The following is a 23,613-nucleotide window of genomic DNA, read 5'->3' as shown; positions in this document are numbered from 1 at the left end:
AGCTAGGGGTTTACTTTTTCTGAAAAATCTCTTCATGAAAATAGGAGTATTTGAGAAAAAAGAAATACATATTTTTCATATAAAAATATTTAAGTATTACTATGAAACCTAGAATATTCCAGAATAAATCAGTGTAATTATTGTAATATGCACTTTAAAGTACCCAAATACATGTTAGTTCCATCACCATGACTAGGACAAAAATAACAGTAAAAAAAATTTAATCTTACCCTTCAGACTATCAACTTAATTAGGGGTAGTCATTATATCTGTCTTGTTCACAATCCTGTATTCCCAGCATACACAAGAAATGCTCAAAACATTTGCTGAGTAAAATAATGAAAACTCATATTAGAAGCTGTAACAGTCTAGGGAATGCTTGATTTGGCAGATAAGGAAAACAAAACAAGAAATGCAGAAACACTCCCTGCACTCAAAGTGAAGTCATCAGGAAGCATCTATTTATCCCTAATTCAAATAAGCCAAATAGGCCGGGCGCGGTGGCTCAAGCCTGTAATCCCAGCACTTTGGGAGGCCGAGACGGGCGGATCACGAGGTCAGGAGATCGAGACCATCCTGGCTAACACAGTGAAACCCCGTCTCTACTAAAAATACAAAAAAAACTAGCCGGGCGTGGTGGCGGGTGCCTGTAGTCCCAGCTACTCAGGAGGCTGAGGCCAGAGAATGGCGTAAACCCGGGAGGCGGAGCTTGCAGTGAGCTGAGACCCGGCCACTGCACTCCAGCCTGGGCGGCAGAGCGAGACTCCGTCTCAAAAAAAAAAAAAAAAAAAAAAAAAACAAATAAGCCAAATAATTATAGAAGTAAAAAGTCATTTTCCAATCTTTCGGTTATTAATGTCAGAGTCTTCAGTGAACAACTAAAAAGTATCATCACTGAATCAGAGCTAGAATACATCCAATTTTAATAGCACCTACAAGATATCCTGAAGATACCGTCTCTCAAACTTAGTCCCTTGCCAACCCATCATCATCCAACCTTTATGCTCCTTTTTATGGGAGCAGAAAAGGAATTCGGCCTAGCAAGATCTTGCTGAACTGTAACAACTAGCTCAAATTGTCTCTTTAGGATACTATTGCTAACAGTTCCAGCTACTCAGGCCAAGGGCGGTGGCTCACGCCTGTAATCCTAGCACTTTGGGAAGCTGAGGCTGGCGGATCATGAGGTCAGGAGTTCGTGACCAGTCTGACCAATATGGTGAAACCCAGTTTCTACTAAAAATACAAAAATTAACCGGGCGTGGTGGTGGGCACCTATAGTTCTAGCTACTCAGGAGACTGAGACAGGAAAATTGCTTGAACCCAGGCAGCAGAGGTTGCCATGAGCTGAGATCTCACCATTGCACTCCAGCCTGGATGACAAAGCGAGACTCCGTTTCAAAAAAAGAAAAAAATAAAAAACAAACAAACCAAAAAAAGAAAAAAAACACTTCCAGCTACTCTGTTCCCTTTTCTCTAAAATCCTTTTAATTTTCCTATACACTCATATTTGTGTATGCCATTCTTAACAGCTATTTGCCATTCATTATACACAGATATATTCTCAAAGCCACAGATACTTCTCCTCATACATCTCTTCTCAGAATGATGTTTTAAATACATAAAATACAAGGCATTATAAAGAAAATATAACGAAATTGAACTAGCATAAAATTACTTCTAAAAAATCAATTTTGGGGCCAGGCACGGTGGCTTATGCCTGTAATCCCAGCACTTTGGGAGGCCAAGGCGGGTGGATCACCTGAGGTCGGGAATTCGAGACCAGCCTGACAAACATGGAGAAATCCCATCTCTAATAAAAATACAAAATTAGCATTCCTGTAATCCAGCAATTTGGAAGGCTGAGGCAGGAGAATCGCTTGAACCCGGGAGGCGGAGGCTGCAGTGAGCCAAGATCACACCATTGCACTCCAGCCTGGGCAACAAGAACAAAACTCAAAAAAAAAAAAAAAAACCCAAAGAAAAAACAAAGAAAAGAAAATCAATTTTGAGCCAGGCTCAGTGGCTCAAGCCTGTAATCCCAACACTCTGGGAGGCCAAGGTGGGCGGATCACTTGAGGTCAGGAGCTCAAGACCAGCCTAGCCAACATGGCGAAACCCTGTCTCTACTAAAAAAAAAAAAAAAAAAAAAAATTAGCCGCACATGCTGGCAGGGGCCTGTAATCCCAGCTACTCAGGAGGCAGAGACTGCAGATTGCAGTGAGCCGAACTTGCGCCACTGCACTCCAGTTTGGGCGACATAGCAAGACTGTCTCAAAAAAACAAAAAAAAAAACCAATTTGGGATATAGTAATATACACGCTCTCATTATTATTATTTTTCAAGACAGGATCTCGCTGTGTCACCCAGGCTGGAGTGCAATGGTGTGATCTTGGTTCACTACGATCTCTGCCTCCCGGGTTCAAGAGATTCTCATGCGGCATCCATCTGCTGGGATTACAGGCATATGCCACCACTCCTGGCTGATTTTTGTATTTTTAGTAGAGATAGGGTTTCACCATGTTGGCCAGGCTAATCTTGAACTACTGGTCTCATGTGATCTGCCCACCTTGGCCTCCTAAAATGCTGGAATTACTGGTGTCAGCCACGGTGCCCAGCCCCACACTCTCCTTATTAATGCATTAAATATAGGAGCAGGTCTAACAAATGCTATAATTTTGACATACTAATGAATGTAAACCATATTTTAAGATACCTGCAACAATAACGTGATATAAAAATATCTGTGATTTCAGCCGGGCGCAGTGGCTCAGTGCAGTGGCTCACACCTGTAATTGCAGCACTTTTGGAGGCTGAGGCAGACAGATCATCTGAGGTCAGGAGTTTGAGACCAGCCTGGCCGACATGGTGAAACCCCATCTCTATTAAAAATGTAAATATTAGCCAGGCATGGCAGTGGGCGCCTACGATCCCAGCTACTTGGGAGGCTAAGGAGAATCACTTGAACCTGGGAGGTGGGAGTTGCAGTGAGCCAAGATCATGCCATTGCACTCCAGCCTGGGCGATAAGAGCAAAACTCCGTCCATCCCCCACCCCAAAATCAGTGATTTATATTGGTGACAAAGTCAAAGGTTCTGCTAAAACTCACGAGGTTTCCTACTTACACTTAAAATCAAAAAGAAATACTAGATTTGAGTGAGAGGCTCATGAAAATAAAAATATAATTTTCCTTACCTGTCTAAATACACAGATCTCATGGGGGGTGGATATAGTTATGAACCAGGTTAAGAGCCCCTGTTCCAAAGCAACTTTTGAGATAAATAGCCTGTAGAATAAGATCTAATATTTGAAAATCACGTCTGTTTTGCTCAGCAGTAACGTAGGCAACTAAGATTTGTTTTCTCTCTTCTTGCCGCCTTGTTACTACTAATCCTTTGCTTACAACATTACCCCTAAGATGCTTGAATTATGGTACATTTTCATATTCTCCACCTTTGTTCCTTGCCCTTTGCCTTCAAAGATATGTAGATGTTCCTTAACTCCAAAAATTATAAAAACACAAGACAAAAAACTTTATCACTGTTCACTATCAAAGCTACTATTCATTTATCCATTCAATATTTAGAGTAGCTAACTAGACAAAACTAAATAATTGCTGCTTTCGTGGCTTACAGTGGGGAAAGGGGATAAATACCATGATGAAGGAGAGAAGAGTGCTATTGTGGGGGCACAAATTATGGGGATCCAATCTATTTTTTTAAGGGAGGCATCAGGGAAAGTTTCTCTGAAGAAGTAAGGTTGATTCTTAAAGGATAGATGGAAGAGTGAAGGGGAGGATTGGCATCAGGCTGAAGTCTGGTGCTCACAAAAAACTAAGTGACATCTTAGGTTGGTACAGTGTGTAAGATGACCTTATTTTCTTCTTCAGGTAATTTTTTGAAAACCTGGTTTATATTTGCAACTTACTCTCATTTTTTCTTGGTTCCCATTAACATAGTTATTTTCCCCATAATACCCAAAGTGTTATTTCAAAGATCACAAATAACTGAGCTAGGATGTAGTTGCAAAAAAAAAAAAAAAAAATCACAAATGACCTAACTTTTTTTTTTTTTTTTTTTTTTTTTTTTGAGACGGAGTCTCGCACTGTCACCCAGGCTGGAGTGCAGTGGCCGGATCTCAGCTCACTGCAAGCTCCGCCTCCCGGGTTCACGCCATTCTCCTGCCTCAGCCTCCCGAGTAGCTGGGACTACAGGCGTCCGCCACCTCGCCCGGCTAGTTTTTTGTATTTTTTTTTTAGTAGAGACGGGGTTTCACCATGTTAACCAGGATGGTCTCGATCTCCTGACCTTGTGATCCGCCCGTCTCGGCCTCCCAAAGTGCTGGGATTACAGGCTTGAGCCACCGCGCCCGGCCATGACCTAACTTTTGTCAGTTATTGTCATCACTGCTCCAACACTGATAGCAATGGTATTGAGGGCCAGCATATAGAGAACTGGAGGGTCCAGGGAGGTACCAATGTTAAAATATACTTTTTCACCGGGAAGTGGAAAATGTACTTATAGTCTTCATAATACAAATTACAAAAGCTTGATCAAAAGTTTTCTAATAGGCAAATATATAAAAGTAGATTAGTAGTTGCCTAGGGCTGACGGGAAATGGAGTGACCGACAATGGATTCAAGATTTCTTTTTGGGATGAGGAAAATATTCTAAATTTGAATTATGGTAATGGTTGTACAACTTTGTACATATACTAAGAAACAAACTATACACCCTAAATACGTTAACCTTTATGTGGTTAAATTATAATCAATAAAGCTGTTGAAGAACTGGTAAATGACAAGTGCAATATAAAGGTGACCATAAATACGAAATACAGGAAGAAGCAATTTATTTACAAGATAAAAAAGAAGGCTTCTGGTCAGGCATGGTGGCTCAGGCCTGTAATCCCAGCACTTTGGGAGGCCAAGGCAGGCAGATCACAAGGTCAAGAGATTGAGACCATCCTGGTCAACATGGTGAAATCCTGTCTCTACTAAAAATACAAAAATTAGCTGGGCATGGTGGCGTGAGCCTGTAGTCCCAGCTACTCTCTGGAGGCTGAGGCAGGAGAATTACTTGAACCCGGGAGGTGGGGGTTGCAGTGAGCTGAGATGGTGCCACTGCACTCCAGCCTGGCCACAGAGCGAGACTCTTGACTCAAAAAAAAAAAAAAAAAAAGAAAGTGGCTTCCTAGAAATGTTAGCACCAGGGCTAAATTTTGAAAGATGCCTGTATTATTGTATTAGCTTATTAAATATTCTCCTAGTTCCAGTTACCCCTCTACGGTTTTACTGTGTCATTTCTCTGTTATAAAAACTAAAGGAGCCATGCGATAGCTCACACATATAATCCCAACACTTTGGGAGGTCAAAGTGGGAGGATCACTGGAGCTCAGGTGCCTGGAGATTAGCCTAGGCCAACAAAGACAGACCCCGGTCTCTCTATAAAAAACAAAAAATTAGCCAGGGGTGGTGGCATGTGCCTGTAGTCCCCAGGAGGCTGAGGCAGGACGATCACTTGAGCCTAGGAGGTTGAGGCTAGCCACTGCACTCCAGCCTGGGTGACAGTGAGACCATGCCTCCCCCCACCCCACCCCCAAAAAAAAAGCCCTTTACCTACAAAAAAAGCAAGAGTTTCATACATTAAAAAATTCCTAAATATGGCCTCTGCTTATCCTTTCAATTCTATATACTTACTCCCTCTTCAGATTATCCTCAGACCCTACCATTGAGACAAGTAACTTTACTGATCACCTGTTGTGTACGGAGCTCTAACACAGCCAAATCCCAAACGCTTTAAGTCTTTCTTTCCTACTTCTTGGATACAAATTATCTCCTCCTAAAAACTTACTTTCTTTAACTTCAACAGCGCATTATCCTGACTCTCCTCCTGCTTTATTAATTCCAAATTTCTTCTCCTGAGTCCTCACCTCTCAATTTACTTTCTCCACTATCACTTATATGCTGATCTTGCTTAGATCTAACCCAGTCCCAATTCCCTGGCCTAGGCTCAGTTCTGTATTTGCTGCTAACGTAACTACACAAGAGTAAAATACAGGATATGCCATTCACCTTAATTTCAACATGTCCAAAGCCATTACCATCCACCATACTTGTAAAATATTAAAATTGGCACCCCTTCCTAACTCCCTAATTCAAACCTCAAATTCTTTTTTTTTTTTTTTTTTTTGAGACGGAGTCTCGCTCTGTCGCCCAGGCTGGAGTGCAGTGGCCAGACCTCAGCTCACTGCAAGCTCCGCCTCCCGGGTTCCCGCCATTCTCCTGCCTCAGCCTCCCGAGTAGCTGGGACCACAGGCGCCGCCACCTCGCCCGGCTAATTTTTTGTGTTTTTAGTAGAGACGGGGTTTCGCCGTGTTAGCCAGGATGGTCTCGATCTCCTGACCTTGTGATCCGCCCGTCTCGGCCTCCCAAAGTGCTGGGATTACAGGTTTGAGCCACCACGCCCGGCCTCAAACCTCAAATTCTTAAGGCTCAAGTGACTTACCTCCACTCCTCAAAAAGGGGTAACATGTACATTAAAAAGTTTCAGAAAAAAAAAGAAATCAAACATACTCCTACAAAATATTCCCTAATACACCATTAAGAGACCAAATGGCTTTCTTTTTCTTTCTTTGTTTTTGTTTTGAAATGGAGTGTAACTCTGTTGCCCAGACTGGAGTGTACTGGCATAATCTCGGCTCACTGCAACCTCTGCCTCCGAGGTTCAGGTGATTCTCCCGCCTCAGCCTCCTGAGTAGCTGGGATTACAGCATATGCTGCCACACTCAGAATTTTTCTGTGTATTTTGAGTAGAGACAGGGTTTTGCCATGTTGGGCGGGCTGGTCTCAAACTCCTGACCTCAAGTGATCCACCTGCCTCAGCCTCCCAAAGTGCTAAGATTACAGGGGTGAGCCACCAAATGGTTTTTTTTTTTTTTTGAGACGGAGTTTTGCTCTCATTGCCCAGGCTGGAATACAACGGCATGATCTCGGCTCACCACAACCTCTGCCTCCTGGGTTCAAGTGATTCTCCTGCCAAGTAGCTGGTATTACAGGCATGCGCCACCACACCCGATTGATTTTGTATTTTTCGTAGATATGGGGTTTCTCCATGTTGGTCAGACTGGTCTCCAACAACCAACCTCAGGTGATCCGCCTGCCTCGGCCTCCCAAAGTGCTGGGATTACAGTAGTGAGCCACCGTGCCCAGCCTCAAATGGTTTTCTTTAGGGTAATTTTTGCACTGTAAGTTAGCACTTGTATTACAGATAGTGTTTTCTGTATGAAGATACTAAGAGAACAAATAACTGGATGAAGGGAACACTTCCCCCTACTTTTCATTAATTTGCTTAGCAAATCCTCTTTAAACGGATAGAGCTAAGTATTCTAGATAAGAAACTGTAGATGAAAACTATACAAAAAGGCAAAAGTAAATTATCTACATTAGTGGAGAAAATGAATACAAAAAGAAAACAATAAAATTCCGAAGTTTGATATAATGTTTGTTTTAAGTAGCAAATACAAAAGAAACAACACAAGGTCTGGGCTGGAAACATAACACACAGCAAAGGGGAAAATGAAAATGGAGAAGAAGGGATTATTATTCTTACTACAAAAAGCAGTTGCCTGGCCAGGCACAGTGGCTCACGCCTGTAATCTCAGCACTTTGGGAGGCTGAGTCAGGTGGATCACTTGAGGTCAGGAGTTTGAGACCAGCCTGGCCAACATGGTGAAACCCCATCTCTATTCAAAGTACAAAAACTAGCCGGGTGCAGTGGTGGGCACCTGTAATTCCAGCTACTCAGGGAGCTGAGGCAGGAGAATCACTTGAACCCAGGAGGCAGAGGCTGCAGTGAGCCGAAATTGCGCCACTGCACTCCAAGCCTGAGGAACAGAGCCAGACTCCGTCTCTAGGGAAAAACAAACAAAAAACAGTTGGCCAACAATGATAAAATGCCAACAACCAAGACAATACCATTTCCTACAACAGCCACAGCACTCAGCAAAATTCACTAACTACCCTCAACAGCTTGATACAATGAAGTGCCACAAATCTCAGCACAGAATTTCTCAGTGTGGTTCTCTGGTCTTTAGTAGAAATTCCTCGTGGTAATTATATAAAAACAAAAATAAAAACAAACAAAAAACAAAGAAAACAAAAAAACAACTCTTGGTCTCCACTCCAGAATTGGTCAAACAAAAATCTGTTGGTAGTGCAGTGTAACCTGCATTTTTTACAAACTCTGTAGGTGGTAATTATTTATACACAGCTGAGGTTTGAAAAATGCAGACTTATCAGGATTCACACGAATAGAGTCTTAAGGGTCCTACTGTTGCAACTAACCAAGGCAATCTCTAAATGTTTCAGAGTACTGTTTGAGGCTCATCTCAATATGCTACCCTTTTAAGTAAACATTCATGTCCTCACATAGTTTGAGATTTAGACATCTTTCCTCCTACTTTTCAGGAGGAGACAAATTCATAATTATATGCCAGGCTCAGAGCAGATGCTCAAAAAGAATGCAAGCCTCACAAAATCATTGTCTGTTCAATGAATTATGCTCAGTATTTTTTTTGTTTGTTTGTTTTTGTTTTTTTGAGATGGAGTTTCACTCTTAATGCCCAGGCTGGAGTGCAATGGCGTAATCCTGGCTCACCGCAACCTCTGCCTCCCAGGTTCGGGCGATTCTCCTGCCTCAGCCTCCCTAGTAACTGGGATTACACAGGCACATGCCACCACGCTCAGCTAATTTTGTATTTTTAGTAGAGATGGAGTTTCTCCACGTTGGTCAGGCTGGTCTTGAACTCCCCACCTCAGGTGATCCGCCCGCCTTGGCCTCCCAAAGTGCTGGGGTTACAGGCGTGAGCCACCGCACCCGGCTGCCCAGTTTCTTACACTGTGTCTGGCACAGGGTAGGTACGCTCATGTGAATGTCAACTGAATGAAAGAAATGCTTGTTCTCTACAAGGTACTGTACAAGGTGTTGTATGTTAAATTCACCAAGATAGTCTCAAACTATCAGAGCTCTCATATGAAGAGTAGAAGCTAACAACACTCCCTTCTCTAAGAGAAATAAAAAATAATATTATGGAGGTTCAAAAATGGGAACACTAGGATTTCTGTAAGTAGAGCTTGGTGGTAATAATTCAATCAAAGGCAAACAGCCAAACACAAAACCAAACTCAACCTAAATAAACAGTGAATGGCTGGGCACAGTGGCTCACACCTGTAATCCTAGCACTTTGGGAGGCCAAAGCAGCTGGATCACTTGAGACCAAGAGTTGGAGACCAGCCTGGCCAACATGGAGAAACCCCATCTCAACTAAAAATACAAAATTAGCCGGGTGTGGTGGCGCATGCCCGTAATCCCAGCTACTCAGGAGGCTGAGGCAGGAGAATCACTTGAACCCACGAGGCAGATGTTGCAATGAGCCAAGACTGCGCCATTGCACTCCAGCCTGGACAAGAGCAAAACTCCGTCTCAAAAAAAAAAAAAAAAAAAAATTAAATGGGCCGGGCGCGGTGGCTCAAGCCTGTAATCCCAGCACTTTGGGAGGCCGAGACGGGCGGATCACGAGGTCAGGAGATCGAGACCATCCTGGCTAACACGGTGAAACCCCGTCTCTACTAAAAAATACAAAAAAGTAGCCGGGTGAGGTGGCGGGCGCCTGTAGTCCCAGCTACTCGGGAGGCTGAGGCAGGAGAATGGCGTAAACCTGGGAGGCGGAGCTTGCAGTGAGCTGAGATCCGGCCACTGCACCCCAGCCTTGGCGGCAGAGCAAGACTCCGTCTCAAAAAAAAAAAAAAAAAAAAAAAAAAAAAAAAAAATTAAATGTATATAGCTATATAATAAAAATAGAATTTCATTATTGTACCCAGCACAATAAGAAACACAAGATACCTCTACGAGTAAGACAGTTCTCTCCCTCAAGGAGTTTCTAGAATGTATTCTTGTAGGAACGCATCTGAAACATGTGAAGAGGTAAATGGTTTCACACATCGATTTCAGATACTTTCCAGAAATCAAAGCATTTGATTACATGGAATTATAGTGTACTTTCCAGTATCATGATGCCTATTACAGGATTTCCTGAATTAACCTCCTAATTACAGGAGGAAGTATATAAATTAAGAACACAGCCTTACAGCCTGGGCAACACAAGGAGACTCTATTTCTAAAAAATAAAAATAAAAATTAGCCAAGTGTGGTGGTGTATGCCTGTAGTCTCAGCTACTTAGAAGGCTGAGATAGGATGATCACTGGAGAAGGCTGAGATAGGGTGATCACTGGAGCCCAGGAGTTCAAGGCTGCAGTAAGCTATGATTGAGCCACTGTACTCCAGGCGTAGGTGGCCTAGCAAGAACCCAACTCTTTAAAAAAAAAAGAGAGAGAGAGAAAAGAGTATAGCCTTATTAGGTTGTAGTTCTAGGAAAAGATGGGGGTTGATGGAGGTGAGTAGCAAAGTAAAAATTATTAATTGTTATTAATTATTATATTTTGGGGATTAATAACTATTGTTACATATCAGAATCACCTGGGGAGTTTTTAAAAATCATGACACCTACATCATATCCCAATTTAATTAAATCAAAATACTTGTGGTTAGGGATTAGGTGTCTTTTTTTTTTTTTTTTAAGTTTGCCATTTGATTCCATTTGTAGCAAAATTTGAGAACCACTGGTAGAGTGGAAAGATGCAGCAGGACCTGTACAAATCACACATCAGCTGCGTGACTTCAGGCAAATTAACCACTTTGACTCACATACTTTATATGAAACACCAACTTACAACATTGGTGTAATGATTAAATGAGACCATATGCAATGCCTGGATAATATTGGGACTCTTTTTGTTGCATGCAGAGGGAAAAAAGAATGTTTAGCCACACTGAATTCAACCGATTATTCCCTTATTTCAAAAGTACTTATCAACATTACGAATAACTAAAAGGCAATTATACCTTAAAGTTAGAACAAATCATTATATCAGAGAACAAGAGGCATCTTCTGTCCTACTGATTCCATCAATTTATGTTATGCATTAAAAAACTCTTAAGGCCTTGTTGGGCTTTCGAAAACCCTTTTATAAGTAAAACCTGACTTTACAAATTATATAATTCATTCTATTAATAGGTTCAAAGCTAGACGGCATCACAGGCAGAACCCTGACTCATAATACAATGCTCTTTCCATTTCCCTTTATGTTGAGGATCGAAATGTACTCTCTTCAGCTAAACCTTTTTGTACAGCACTTCCAAAATCCCCATTAAAAGGCCGTAACATGCCCCACTGCTCACACTGACAAGAAAAAGGCAGTATTCTAGTTCTTCGAAGGAGAGCAAGGTAAAGATATCAATGATCACTGAATACCATACTCACTACCATCACCTGCAACACAACCACCATCTGATAATTTTGTCAGATAAATCCTATAATGTACCTGATGGTGATAAACAGACTATTAATCTATAGTAAAACCAACATCAAAATAATGCTTAACTGGGGACTGGAGAGAAAAATAATGCTTGGCTATAATCCAAAAGACAGACTTAAAAAAATAAGTAAATAAAATAAAACTAACACTGTCACAGAACAGAACTTACCAAGGACGGGCAGTGTGTGCATACAAAGAAAAAATCAAATAGTCCTTATCTCAATAAGGATGTAGTTTATACCAACATATGCATTTGTCAAAACTGATCCGGCAGGGTATGGTGGCTCACGCCTGCCAATCCCAGCACTTTGATAGGTCAAGGTGGGCGGATCACAAAGTCAGGAGTTCAAGACCAGCCTGGCCAATATGGTGAAACCCCGTTTCTACAAAAATACAAAAAAATTAGCCGGCTATGGCGGGCACCTACATGTAGTCCCAGCTACTCCAGAAGCTGAGCCAGGAGAATCACTGGAACCCGGGAGGCAGAGTTTGCAGTGAGCCGAGATTGTGCCACTGCACTCCAGCCTGGGCAACAGAGCAAGACTCCACCTCAAAAAATAAAAATCCCACTAAAACATACATTAGTTTATGCTATGTTAGTACTGGTCAACCGATTTTCTTTCTTCTTCTTTTTTTTTTTTTTTTGAGATGGAGTCTCCATCTGTCACCCAGGCCAGAGTGCGGTGGCATGATCTTGGCTCACTGCAACCTCCATCTCCTGGGATCAAGCGGTTCTTCTGCCTCCCAAGTAGCTGGGATTACAGGCACCCGCCACCATGGCCAGCTAATTTTTGTATTTTTAGTAGAGACGGGATTTCACCATGTTGGCCAGGCTGGTGTCGAACTCCTGACTTAAAGTGATCTGCCTGCCTTGGCCTCCCAAAGTGCTGGGATTACAGGTGTGGCATGAGCTACCACACTTGGCCAGTCAACCAAAATTTTAAGGCCACCTGAGATTGAAAATGGAAGCAAAAACAGTAACAAAATAAAGCATCATTTTACCTGTGTTCATACACTGAACACCAAGTTAAATGATGAAAGTTATGAAGACACTCAGATAAGCTCAGAAAAACTTATGTTAAACTCAAGGACTAACTTTGTAACATTTGTTCCAAATTCTAACTTTTCACTTTACAGAATTCTTGACAGCAAAAATCCCTGGTAAACAGTGACAGACCATGAGAAAACCAAGATTTAATGATATTTTAGGTACAGCTTAAATATACTTTAAAACAAAATGATCCAGTCAGGTGCGGTGGCTCACACCTGTAATCCCAGCACTTTGGGAGGCTGAGGCAGGTGGATCACTTGAGGTCAGGAGTTCGAGACCAGCCTGGCCAATACAGTGAAACCTCATCTCTACTAAAAATACAAAAAAATTAGCCAGGCATGGTGGTATATGCCTGTAGTCCCTCAGGAGGCTGAGGCAGAAGAATCACCTGAACCCGGGAAGTGGAGGTTGCAGTAAGCCAAGATTACACCATTGCACTCCAGTCTGGGCAACAGAGTGAGCCTCCGTCTCAAAAAAAAAAAAGATCTAGCTCCAGAAACGACTAAAGCCAAGGGTCCTTGATCCCTGGGCCACTGACCGGTATCCAGTATAGAAGCACAGTGAAGCTTCATCTGTATTTACAGCCACTCCCCAGTGCTGGCATTACCGCCTGAGCTCAGCCTCCTGTCAGATCAACAGCAGAATTCGATTCTCATAGGAGCGCAAACCCTGCTGTGAACTGCAGGGATCTAGGTTGTGCATTCCTTATGAGAATCTAATGCCTGATGATCTGTTACTGTCTCCCATGACTCCCAGACGGAACCATTTAGTTGCAGGAAAGCAAGCCCAGGGCTCCCATTGATTCTACATTAAGGTGAGTTGTATAATTATTTCATTATATGTTACAATATAATAATAACAGAAATCAAGTGCACAATAAATGTAATGCACTTGAATCATCTCAAAATCATTCCCACCCCCACCCCACCCCCCACTAGCTCTGGTCTGTGGAAAAACTGTCTTCCACAAAACCTGTCCCTGGTGCCAAAAAGGCTGGGGACCACTGACTAAAGCCAAGGACAACCCACATACTTTACATGGGTTCCAGTATTTACTCCAAAATGAGATACAAATATATATATATACACACACACATTTTTTTTGTTTTTTGAGACAGAGTCTTGCTCTGTCATCCAGGCTGGAGTGCAGTGGCGTGATCTCAGCTCACTGCAACCTCTGCCTCCCGGGCTCAAGCAATTCTCCTGACTCAGCCTCCCGAGTAGCCGGGACTACAGGAGCACACCACCATGCTTGGCTAATTTTTATATTTCAGTAGAGATAGGGTTTCACCATGTGGGCCAGCCTGGTTTCGAACTCCTGACCTCAGGTGATCCGCCTGTCTCAGCCTCCCAAAGTGCTGGGATTACAGGTGGGAACAACCGCGCCTGGCCACAAATTAGTAATTTCTAACAAGTTTTTATCCTGCAATCCACAGATTCAAAAGGGAGAATAAGAACACCCTGAATCATAAGCATCTAATTAAATACAAATAGGTTACTTATATTTACATAAGAGCTCTTCAGCTTCTCTATGAGGCAAAATGCCAACAAGTGAAGAAGTACAGGATGGCTCTCCAGCATCAAATGGAACGATATGGAGGGTGTGAACAGGCATGATTTGGGCTTGACATAAAGGCGATAATGATTCTCAGGAGAACTGGAAGTCAGGACACTCTAGTAACTCCCCTGAGATTCAACAGTCTAATTTGTATTAGTAGGAATAGGGCTATATACATCTCTAACATTTTGTCTAGCTTAAAATGCTACCTAGCATTATTACATTATCTCATAAGCCAGTATAAAGCAGCTCCATGAATTCAGTTTTCCTTCGAGTTAAAAAGAACATTTCTCATGATCTGTGATGTATGTTTTCCTGGTTTTTTTTAAAGTCCAAGCTAAGCATGAATACTGTAATATATCTTAATGAAGACATACGCAAAGCAGCATCATCTGTTCTCTGGTAACAGCCATTATGTTATTCACAGGATATATGCTCAGTGCCAAAGATAAGATTAAGCTGCTTTTAAAAGTGAAGAGTAAGGATTAACTAGTGCTTTATAAATACGTTCTAAAACATTTGACCTTCAGACACAGAGGGCAAAAATAGTGATTAAAAAACACCAGGCAGCTGGGAGAGGTGGCATTCATCTGCAGTCCCAGCTACTCAGGAGGCTGAGGGGCAGGAGGATCATTTGAGTCCAGGAGTTTGAGGCTGTAGTGTGCTATTATCATGCTTCTGAATAGCCACTGCACTCTGCCTGGGTGACAGCGCAAGAACCTGCCACTAAAAATAAAAATAATAAAAGATGAAAGAAAAATAGGAAAAACAAGAAAGGAAGGCAGTAGTAGACACAATATCAAACTGCTGGAATGCTTTCTTTCTAGCTACTATCCTTTGAAAATAGGTCTTAAAATTCCAGGACTAAAAGGCCTTAGGATCAATGAGGCCAGTGACACTTTTAAGTAGGGAACCCTTGTTCAAACAAAACCCCACCCAAAAGCTCAGTATGCAAAGGCAAATGGAAATGAGTATTTAGCTGGCAAAAGAAGCCCTACATCTTTCTGTTCAGCACTCTCCTTTTCATTTAGAACAATCCTTTTTTTATTTTCTAAATGAGGAAACAGATGGGCTCACACAGATTAAGGAACTGACTGACTGTAGATCACCCAGTCAATACCACATGGCAGATCTACAGCTCAAACCTCCAAAACCTATCTAGATAAGAATTTTTCGGTATGTCATAATTGTTTCTTGGGTTGCTGCACAGTTGCTGATGCCTATAATCCCAGCGTTTTGGGGGGCCGAGGCAGGAGGAGCACTTGAGCTCAGGAGTACAAGATCAGCCTGGGCAATATAGCAAGAGCCCATCTATATAAAAATAATAATAAATTTTTAAAATTGTTCATTTGGAGAACTTATTAATTCAATTGAGAATGGAACACACAAAAAAAGGTTTTAACAGAAACTCAATACAGCTGACCCTTGAACAAAAGGGACTTGAAATGCACAGGTCCACTTATACACAGGTTTTTTTCTGCCTCTGCTACCCAAACAAGATCAACCCCTCTTCTTCCTCCTCAGCCCAAAGTGAGGATGATGAGGGTGAAGAGCTTTATACATATATATATATATATATAGTTATTGACCATTCATGTTATTGGTAAAGCTACCAGTGAACAGTAGTCTACTAGTAGTTAAGTTTTTGGGGAGTCAAAAGTGGTCCACGCCTGTAATCCCAGCACTTTGGCAGGCCAAGGTGGTTGGATCATCTGAGATCAGGAGTTTGAGACTAGCCTGGCCATCACAGTGAAACCCTGTCTTCACTAAAAATACAAAACTTAGCTGAGTGTGGCGGCGCACCTGTAATCCCATGAACCTGGAAGGCAGAGGTTGCAGTGAGCCAAGATCACACCATTGCACTCCAGCCTGGGGACAGAGCAAGATTCCATCTCAAAAAAAAAAAAAAAAGTTATACTTGGATTCCTGACTGCGGGGCATAGTAGGAGTGGTTTGGGGTTCAGTGCCCCTAACCCTAGCATTGTTCAAGAGTCAACTGTAATTTTAAGTGAGCTCTCACATATTAATTCACAAGGTCCAAGGATTTTCTTTTTTTTTTTTTTTTCCTGCCTCAGGTTTATTTGTACAAATAGCACAGGAGGCCCCCAGTCCCATGAAGACGGCAGCCCAGGGCTCGCACCAGTCCTTCTGTCCTCACATTGGCAGACAGAGATACCTACTCTGAAGCCTTTGTAGAGGCCTGGGCGCCTTTGGGAGCCTGAACTGGAACTGAAGCTGGAGCTGCAGCCTGGGCCTTGGTTGATTCTTGGCCTTGGCTGGCACAGCCTGAGCCCCTTGGCAATGAGGACACAAGCATGCTTCCCAAGCTTGGGTGGGCAATGTAGGCAAGTCAATTGAGTTTGCAGCTGACACCCTTTGGGATCTTGGGCTTAACCTCCTTGGGCTTTACGAGGGTCTTGCTAGCCTCAGCACATGCACTCATGGCCTTGGCATTGTTGGCCTGCATCTTATTCAGGCCCTTCTTGTGCTTCTTGGCAAAGTGCATGCTCCTCAGGAACCTGGGGTCCACCATTTCTGTGCCATTTTTGGGACTGCTTGTGTGTGGTGTGGTTCTTGGACTTGGCCATGTCTGTACCTTAAGCTGTGGCTCCCAAAGCGCCTAGAACCGGAAGCTTCTTTTCTTAAAATATCAAGAAAATGGATACCATTCTCTCACCCTTGCTTTTTTTTTCTTTTTTCTTTTCTTTTTTTTTTTTTTGATACGGAGTCTCATTCTGTAGCCCAGGCTGGAGTGCAGTGGTACGATCTTGGCTCACTGCAACCTCCACCTCCCATGTTCAAGCAATTCTCCTGCCTCAGCCTCCTGAGTAGCTGGCACTACAGGCGCACGCCGCCACACCAGGCTAACTTTTTTTTTTTTTTTTGTATTTTAGTAGAGGCAGGGTTTCACCTGTCTCTACTGCCCAGGCTGGTCTCGAACTCCTGAGCTCAGGCAATCTGCCCACCTCGGCCTCCCAAAGTGCTAGGATTACAGGCGTGAGCCACAGCGCCCAGTTTATCCTTGCTCTTCACTCTGGATGCTATGCTTCTTAACAACAGGTCTCTCAAATTACACAGGAAGGACCTGATTAAGCAAGTCATCTATGCAGGCCAGGTAATTTTCAGTCTCTGTTGCAAGATATACCAAAGTATCTTTAAAGCAAATTCTGGCTGGGTGCGGTGGCTCATGCCTGTAATCCCAGGACTTTGGGAGGCCGAGGCGAGCAGATCACGAGGTCAAGAGATAGAGACCATCCTGGCCAACATGGTAAAGCCCCGTCTCTATTAAAAATACAAAAATTAGCTGGGCGTGGTGGCATGTGCCTGTAGTCCCAGCTACTCAGGAGGCTGAGGCAGGAGAATCACTTGAACCCAGGAGGTGGAGGTTGCAGTGAGCCAAGATTGTACCACTGCACTCCAGCGTGGTGACAGAGTGAGACTCCACGTCAAAAAAAAAAAGCAAATCCTACACGGAGTTTTGTAACACAAAACATAGGGAAGTGATTGAACAAATTTGTATATGAAGGATAAAGGCAGCAAAATCTAACTTTTTAAAATTAGTGACAACACTTCTAAAACAATAGATAACACATAACTTTTATCTAGCTAACACTAAATAGTCAACTTAATTCAATACTTACCAAGTAAATATTTATTAAATATGTACCATGCATAGGTGATACAGAAATAGTGGGGAACAAACTGAGGGGGATGGAAAGATGTTGCTATCCAAATAAAGAACGTTTACGTAAATCTTTATCCTTTTCGCTTCAATGGAAACAGTTTTTCTTTTTCTTTTTTTTTTTTTTTACATTTCACTTTAAAACCAATAAACCACTTTTGTTTCCATATACCTGACCCTACCACTCCTAAAGCAAATTTACCCTTTCCACACTTTCATCCAATTACTGTGTTCTGCCTTAGAGACTACACCCAGAAGCCACACTCTCTATTCTTGGATGCCTTACCAAACCAGTTCACCAAGCTTTCTTCCTTAGAGCCAGATCCTGAAATCCCATCTCCTCTCTCAGGAAGCCTTAACTTGAAAGCGAGGTTAATCTGTTTAGCCCCACCCACAGACAGCTTAAAACTACCATAACTCTCTCTGCACTCACCACCTTATAATAGGCACCTATTACTATAATTCTGCTCAGAAGTTAATTTATTCATGTGCTTATTCAGTACATTACTCATTGCCCTTATGGGTCTGTATCAGGTCTTAAATAAAAGCTACCAGATAAAAGGACATGTACCGTACTTCGGTTTAGCACTGAAAATGACAATGCTTAATGCTTTTTAATGATTTCAAATACATTAAATTTAACCTGATTTGTGAAATTTATAAAATCTCCCAACATAGATGAATCTCAAAAACATTATGTTAAGTGAAAAGTGCCAGACACAAATGACCTCATTTTGTATGATTCCATTTATATGAAATTCTAGGAAAAACTATAGTGATGGAAAGCAAATCAGGAGTGAGGGACCTTATTTTCCCACATAGTAGGTTTTTTTTTTAAAGGCAAGAATGATTTTAAAACCTCAAATCTATATCATCTCAGATTTCATATTAATATTCACCTCATAAAAGAAATTTGAAATTTTCTTCCAAAAGATTTACTTGCTCATTTACAACCAATAGCACATTTTATCATTCAATTCTCCATTAAAACTATAAATCAGCATTGGAACTTTGTTTCTTTTTTTGTGTATGTGTGTTTTTTTGATGGAGTCTCGCTTTGTCGCCAGGCTGGAGTGCGGTGGCGCCATCTCGACTCACGGCAACCTCCAACTCCCAGGTTCAAGCTATTCTCCTGCTTCAGCCTCCCGAGTAGCTGGGATTACAGGCACGCGCCACCATGCCCAGCTAATTTTTGTATTTTTAGTAGAGACAGGGTTTCACCATGTTGGCCAGGCTGGTGTCGAACTCCTGACTTCAAGTGACCCGCCTGCCTTGGCCTCCTAAAATGCTTGGATTACAGGCATGAGCCACCACGCCAGTTGAAAATTTTTTTTTTTTTTTTTTTTTTGAGACGGAGTCTCGCTCTGTCGCCCGGGCTGGAGTGCAGTGGCCGGATCTCAGCTCACTGCAAGCTCCGCCTCCCGGGTTTACACCATTCTCCCGCCTCAGCCTCCCGAGTAGCTGGGACTACAGGCGCCCGCCAACTCACCCGGCTAGTTTTTTGTATTTTTTAGTAGAGACGGGGTTTCACCGTGTTAGCCAGGATGGTCTCGATCTCCTGACCTCGTGATCCGCCCGTCTCGGCCTCCCAAAGTGCTGGGATTACAGGCTTTAGCCACACCGCCCGGCCCCGGCTGGAACTTTTTTTAAGGACAGTTTTATTTGGGTTGTTTCCATGTAAAGACTATGCAACCCAGTCCTTAATTCAAGATACGAAAAATACAAACTGGAATAGAAAAAGGGGCTACAGGCCGGGCCTGGTGGCTCACGCCTATAATCCCAGCACTTTGGGAGGCCGAGGGAGGTGGATCAACTGAAGTCTGGAGCTGGAGACCAGCATGGCCAACATGGCAAAACCTTGTCTCTACTAAAAATCAAAAATTAACCTGGCATAGTAGTGCAAGCCTGTAATTCCAGCTACTTGGGAGGCTGAAGCAGGAGGATCACTTGAACCTGGGAGGCAGAGGCTGCAGTTAGCCAAGGTTGCGCCACTGCACTCCAGCCTGGGCAACAGAGTAAGACTTCATTTCAAAAGAAAAAAACCTGGGCATGGTTGCTCATGCCTGTAATCCCAGCACTTTGGGAGGCCGAGGCAGGTGGATCACCTGAGGTCAGGGGTTCGAGTACAGCCTGGCCAACATGGTGAAACTAAAATACAAAAATTAGCTGGGTGTGGTGGCGGGCGCCTGTAATCCCAGCTACTCAGGAGGCTGAGGCACTAGAATCGCTTGAACCCAGGAGGCAGAGGTTGCAGTGAGCCAAGATCGTGCCATTCACTGCACTCCAGCCTGATCGACAAGAGCGAAAACTCAGTCTCAAAAAAAAAAAGAGAGTCTCCAGCAAACAGTAAACACCATTCTCACCTATTCTGAATATTTTTGCAAAAGGTATTTTAGATTGTTGCTGAAAAATAGCTTGGTTTTAAACTATATTTTAGTCTCCAGTCCATGAAGAGGCTCTTTAATCCCAAAAGTTAAAACATTACTCTAAAACCCTCCAAAGTAAAGTTAACCATTTGACAGAACAATGTCTTTCTATCTCGTCATCTTTTATCCTCGTTACTGCTATTTGCACTCACCAATATTCCACACCAACAAAGGCCGCAATTTCTCTGATATTAAGATTTACTGCCAAACTCAACAGGTTAAAATTACTTATCAAACTGTGGCTAAGTGATTAAGATTTCTTTTAATACAATTGATTTGAGTAAATTTTAACATAGTTGGTGCTGCTCAAACTGCCTTTGCCATTACCTATACAAATTTAGTCCCGACTGAAATGTGCCAAATATGACCATTCACGAAAGGAAAGAGTAATTAACACTTTTAAAAGAACCACAAAGGATTTTACATAGTATAATTCAACAATTTCATGTCACATCTGCTGCAGAGATCACAAACATTGTCACTATGCCATCTCCTTCCTCGAACCCCCACACCGCCTCCTGCAGCTTTATTCTTGGCTTTTCAAAGGTTTAATCCACTCGGGGCTGCTAAAGGAGGAATCAAGGAAGCATAATTTGTGAACCCAAGCAGAGAAAAGGGCAGGAATATGGGGTTGAGTCACGTCGTTCCGCCATTTTCTAAGCGGAGGAGGAAGACATGTTGGAACAAAAACACAACAAAAGAGCAGCCATTTCCCAAGCCAGCTCCAATAGCAACTCGAACTGACACTGCCGGGTCGCTTCAGCACCTTCAAATCCACTTCACTGGACAAACCTAAGAACATCAGACGTGCCGCCGTAAAAAAGGCAGCAGCCAACCCTTCCGCGTAGGGATCAAAGATGACCCGCACGCATAACTGCAAACGAAAGCCTCGGGAAGAGAATGACGGAAGCGAAATGGAGCAGTGTAATACAATGAAATAAGTTGGCAAATTGAAATTTACTCAGTGATTGCGATGACTTACAGGAAGGCACCAGCTACAAGGAACCCAGGTAACTAAAACAAGACCCGGATTCAGCTGGTCTCATTACCTGCCTCTACCCACTTCCCCATTCCGTGCTTCCCTCAGCGGATCGCCTACATGCACGGGGTTCTTACCGTATGTGGGGGATGCCAACCCCACCTTGAAGAATCTTATAGAGCTTGCTCTCGTACAGCAACTGGGGATGCCTGGCCTTCTGAGATTCTAGCTTCACTGCCACTTCCTGCAGGGGAAAGAGGGGATGATGGCATCAACATCCCTACGGATTCAGTGTCATTTAGGAAAGGAGAGAGACATTAGCAAAACTCCAAGTCGCGACTACAAGGAAGAAGTGAAAAGCTGGAAAGAGAAAGCTCTCTGTAATTATAAAACGAGGCAACCAGCCTCAAAGGCCTCTTCAGGGGGTAGTGACGAAATCGTACGTCCTCTAAAGTGCAGGAAAATGATTCATCCAGAAAAAAGAGGCAACCTCTGAACGTAGTGAGAGGTTTTTAAGGAACTAGGCGATCGGAAACTGTTCTAATTGGAACAAGAGGCCCAGTAGGATTAAATAAAAGAAAAGCAAAGCAAAGCATGGGAATCACAGAAAGAGGATTTTGCCGTTTCCACCTTAAAAGTCGGTTAAATAAAAAACAGCTCGACGAAGGGACATTTATGGGACGTGTTTAACAAGCTGGGAAACTAGTTCCCCCAACCTTTCTATCGGGTTCTTGACCCTTTTAGGGAGAGAGCGGGCGAGGATCGCAAGCCAGGAAAACTAGCTCCCTGGACTCCCTGGCGAGTGCGTGCTGTGAGGAGAGGCCCGAGCACTTTGGGGGTGCGCGGTGGTGGTGGGGGGAATGAGGAAAAGCGCAGCGTTATCGTGAACCCCACCCCAGGTGATTACCTCGCCGTTGGTGATGTTGATCGCCAGATAGATGTCCCCGAAGGAGCCAGACCCGATCTTCCGTACCAGTTTATATTTCCCTCCGACAATGAATTCGGCCTTAGAGCCGCTGCTACTCGCCATCCTGAGAGACGAAGATGGAGTCTGGGGCCAAGCCCCGACACCTCTGGGAAGACGACGGAGGCCTCTGGGGCTCCTACACTGGGCAAGGCTACGGAGGAAGGTGGCAGGAAACAGAACACGGAGGCCTTTACCGGCGTTCGGGGCCCAGAATCAGTCGAGGGGAACCTGATCACCGCCGCTCAGTCAGGTTTCTTTTTGCCAGGCCGCAGTTTGTGAAGGGCTTCTCGCGGTTACCAGGCTGGGCCACTTGTTTCTCGGCGGCCGCCGCTGCCTCGCTTGCGCGGCGACGTCGCGGGCTGGAAAAGGGGCGCGGTGAGCTAGGGCGGCGATACAGCTACCACCACTGCCGCCGGCTCCGGCCCTGAGGGACCCCTGTCACTCCGCCGACGCCGCCATCTTGTTACTCCAGCTCCAGCCAACACAAAATGCCCCCAGTCCCCGGGAGCCGCTTCTTCACGGCGCAGAGCACTCTGGGAAAGGGATCTGGGGCGCTCGCTCCGAAGGATCGGCAGCGAGAGGGCGGAACCGGATCCGTGAGAGTCGCGGCCCACGCTCCGAGCGTCACCCTGTCACCGCCCAGTAGCGCATGAGCGCTGCAACTCCTGCTGACTGCGCAGGCGTGCCGCGGCCTGCCTCACCCCGCCCCGGGCTTTCTTCCACTTCCGGTCGACGGCGGCTCAGCCGGTGTTACCTGTTACTCGCCTCGGACCCGCAGGGTCTCTGGAAGGCTGAGTGGCCCCAGGCCTCGATGTTGGGAGGAGTCACCTTCATGTTTCGTGTCAGGCCTCCTTAGGAGTTGGGTATTGACCTTTGCTCTTTGAGGCGGTTTTTAACCTTTGATCTTTCTTCTGGCCGCTCCCCAGGACCGGCCTATTCCAACCCAGTTTCTGTTTGGAAAGAGGCTATCGCCTCTGGTGGAGAGGAAGAGAAAAGCAGCCCGCGTTGAGGAATCGTTCAGGGCTCTCGGTTATAGCAAAACCTAGCTAATTACCCTTCATAATTAGAATTTTCTTCTCTACTACGGAGTGTTATAGACCCTCTTTCCACAGGAGGGGAAAAAAGAAAGAAGCCGGAATCTCCCTGCCGTCCTACGTCTTTGCATTATTGCCTCACTACCACTTTTGATCTTCAGAAGAAAACCCAGTATCTTGTTCATAGTGAAGATTAGGGATAGATGGAATCAACAGAAAATTAATTTAACAAGAGTGAAAAAACTGTTATGCCCCCCAACCCCACCAAAACAACAACAAAGAATCGTATGTTGGTCATGTTGAAAACCGCAGTATTAACCTGAACAGAGTAGAGGTAACTATTACAAAATTTAATTGACAACATTTAAAGCTACACGGAAATTTTTTTCTTTTTTACTAAAAATCGATCAGAGAATCAAATCTTGACCACGTTTTGTATTACAAAATTTGACCTGGGAAAATTGGGTTGAGTAATAGTAATGTTC

At 43.7% G+C, this 23,613-nt stretch overlaps 1 protein-coding gene across 8 annotated transcripts in view; it reads right to left on the bottom strand.

Annotated features, from left to right (window-relative positions):
- The window catches only part of LOC105466885 (casein kinase 1 alpha 1), a 58,466-nt gene extending 35,833 nt beyond the window's left edge, over positions 1-22,633 (bottom strand). For 3 of the 8 annotated variants that reach the window (XM_011716037.3, XM_011716040.3, XM_011716042.3), the window contains exons 1-2: positions 22,035-22,633; positions 21,265-21,371 (exon numbers count right to left, since the gene is read on the bottom strand). In XM_011716037.3, coding sequence (XP_011714339.1) covers positions 21,265-21,371; positions 22,035-22,157 — 230 coding nt within the window. In that variant the 5' untranslated portion in view covers positions 22,158-22,633. The remainder of the gene's footprint in view (positions 1-21,264; positions 21,372-22,034) is intronic. The other 5 variants (XM_011716039.3, XM_071098235.1, XM_011716036.3 and 2 more) reach the window with 4 other exon arrangements.
- Between the last annotated feature and the right edge of the window lie 980 nt (positions 22,634-23,613).

Source organism: Macaca nemestrina, chromosome 6 (assembly GCF_043159975.1).
Source record: "Macaca nemestrina isolate mMacNem1 chromosome 6, mMacNem.hap1, whole genome shotgun sequence".
NCBI lineage: Eukaryota > Metazoa > Chordata > Mammalia > Primates > Cercopithecidae > Macaca > Macaca nemestrina.
This window is presented reverse-complemented; position numbering and strand designations above follow the sequence as displayed.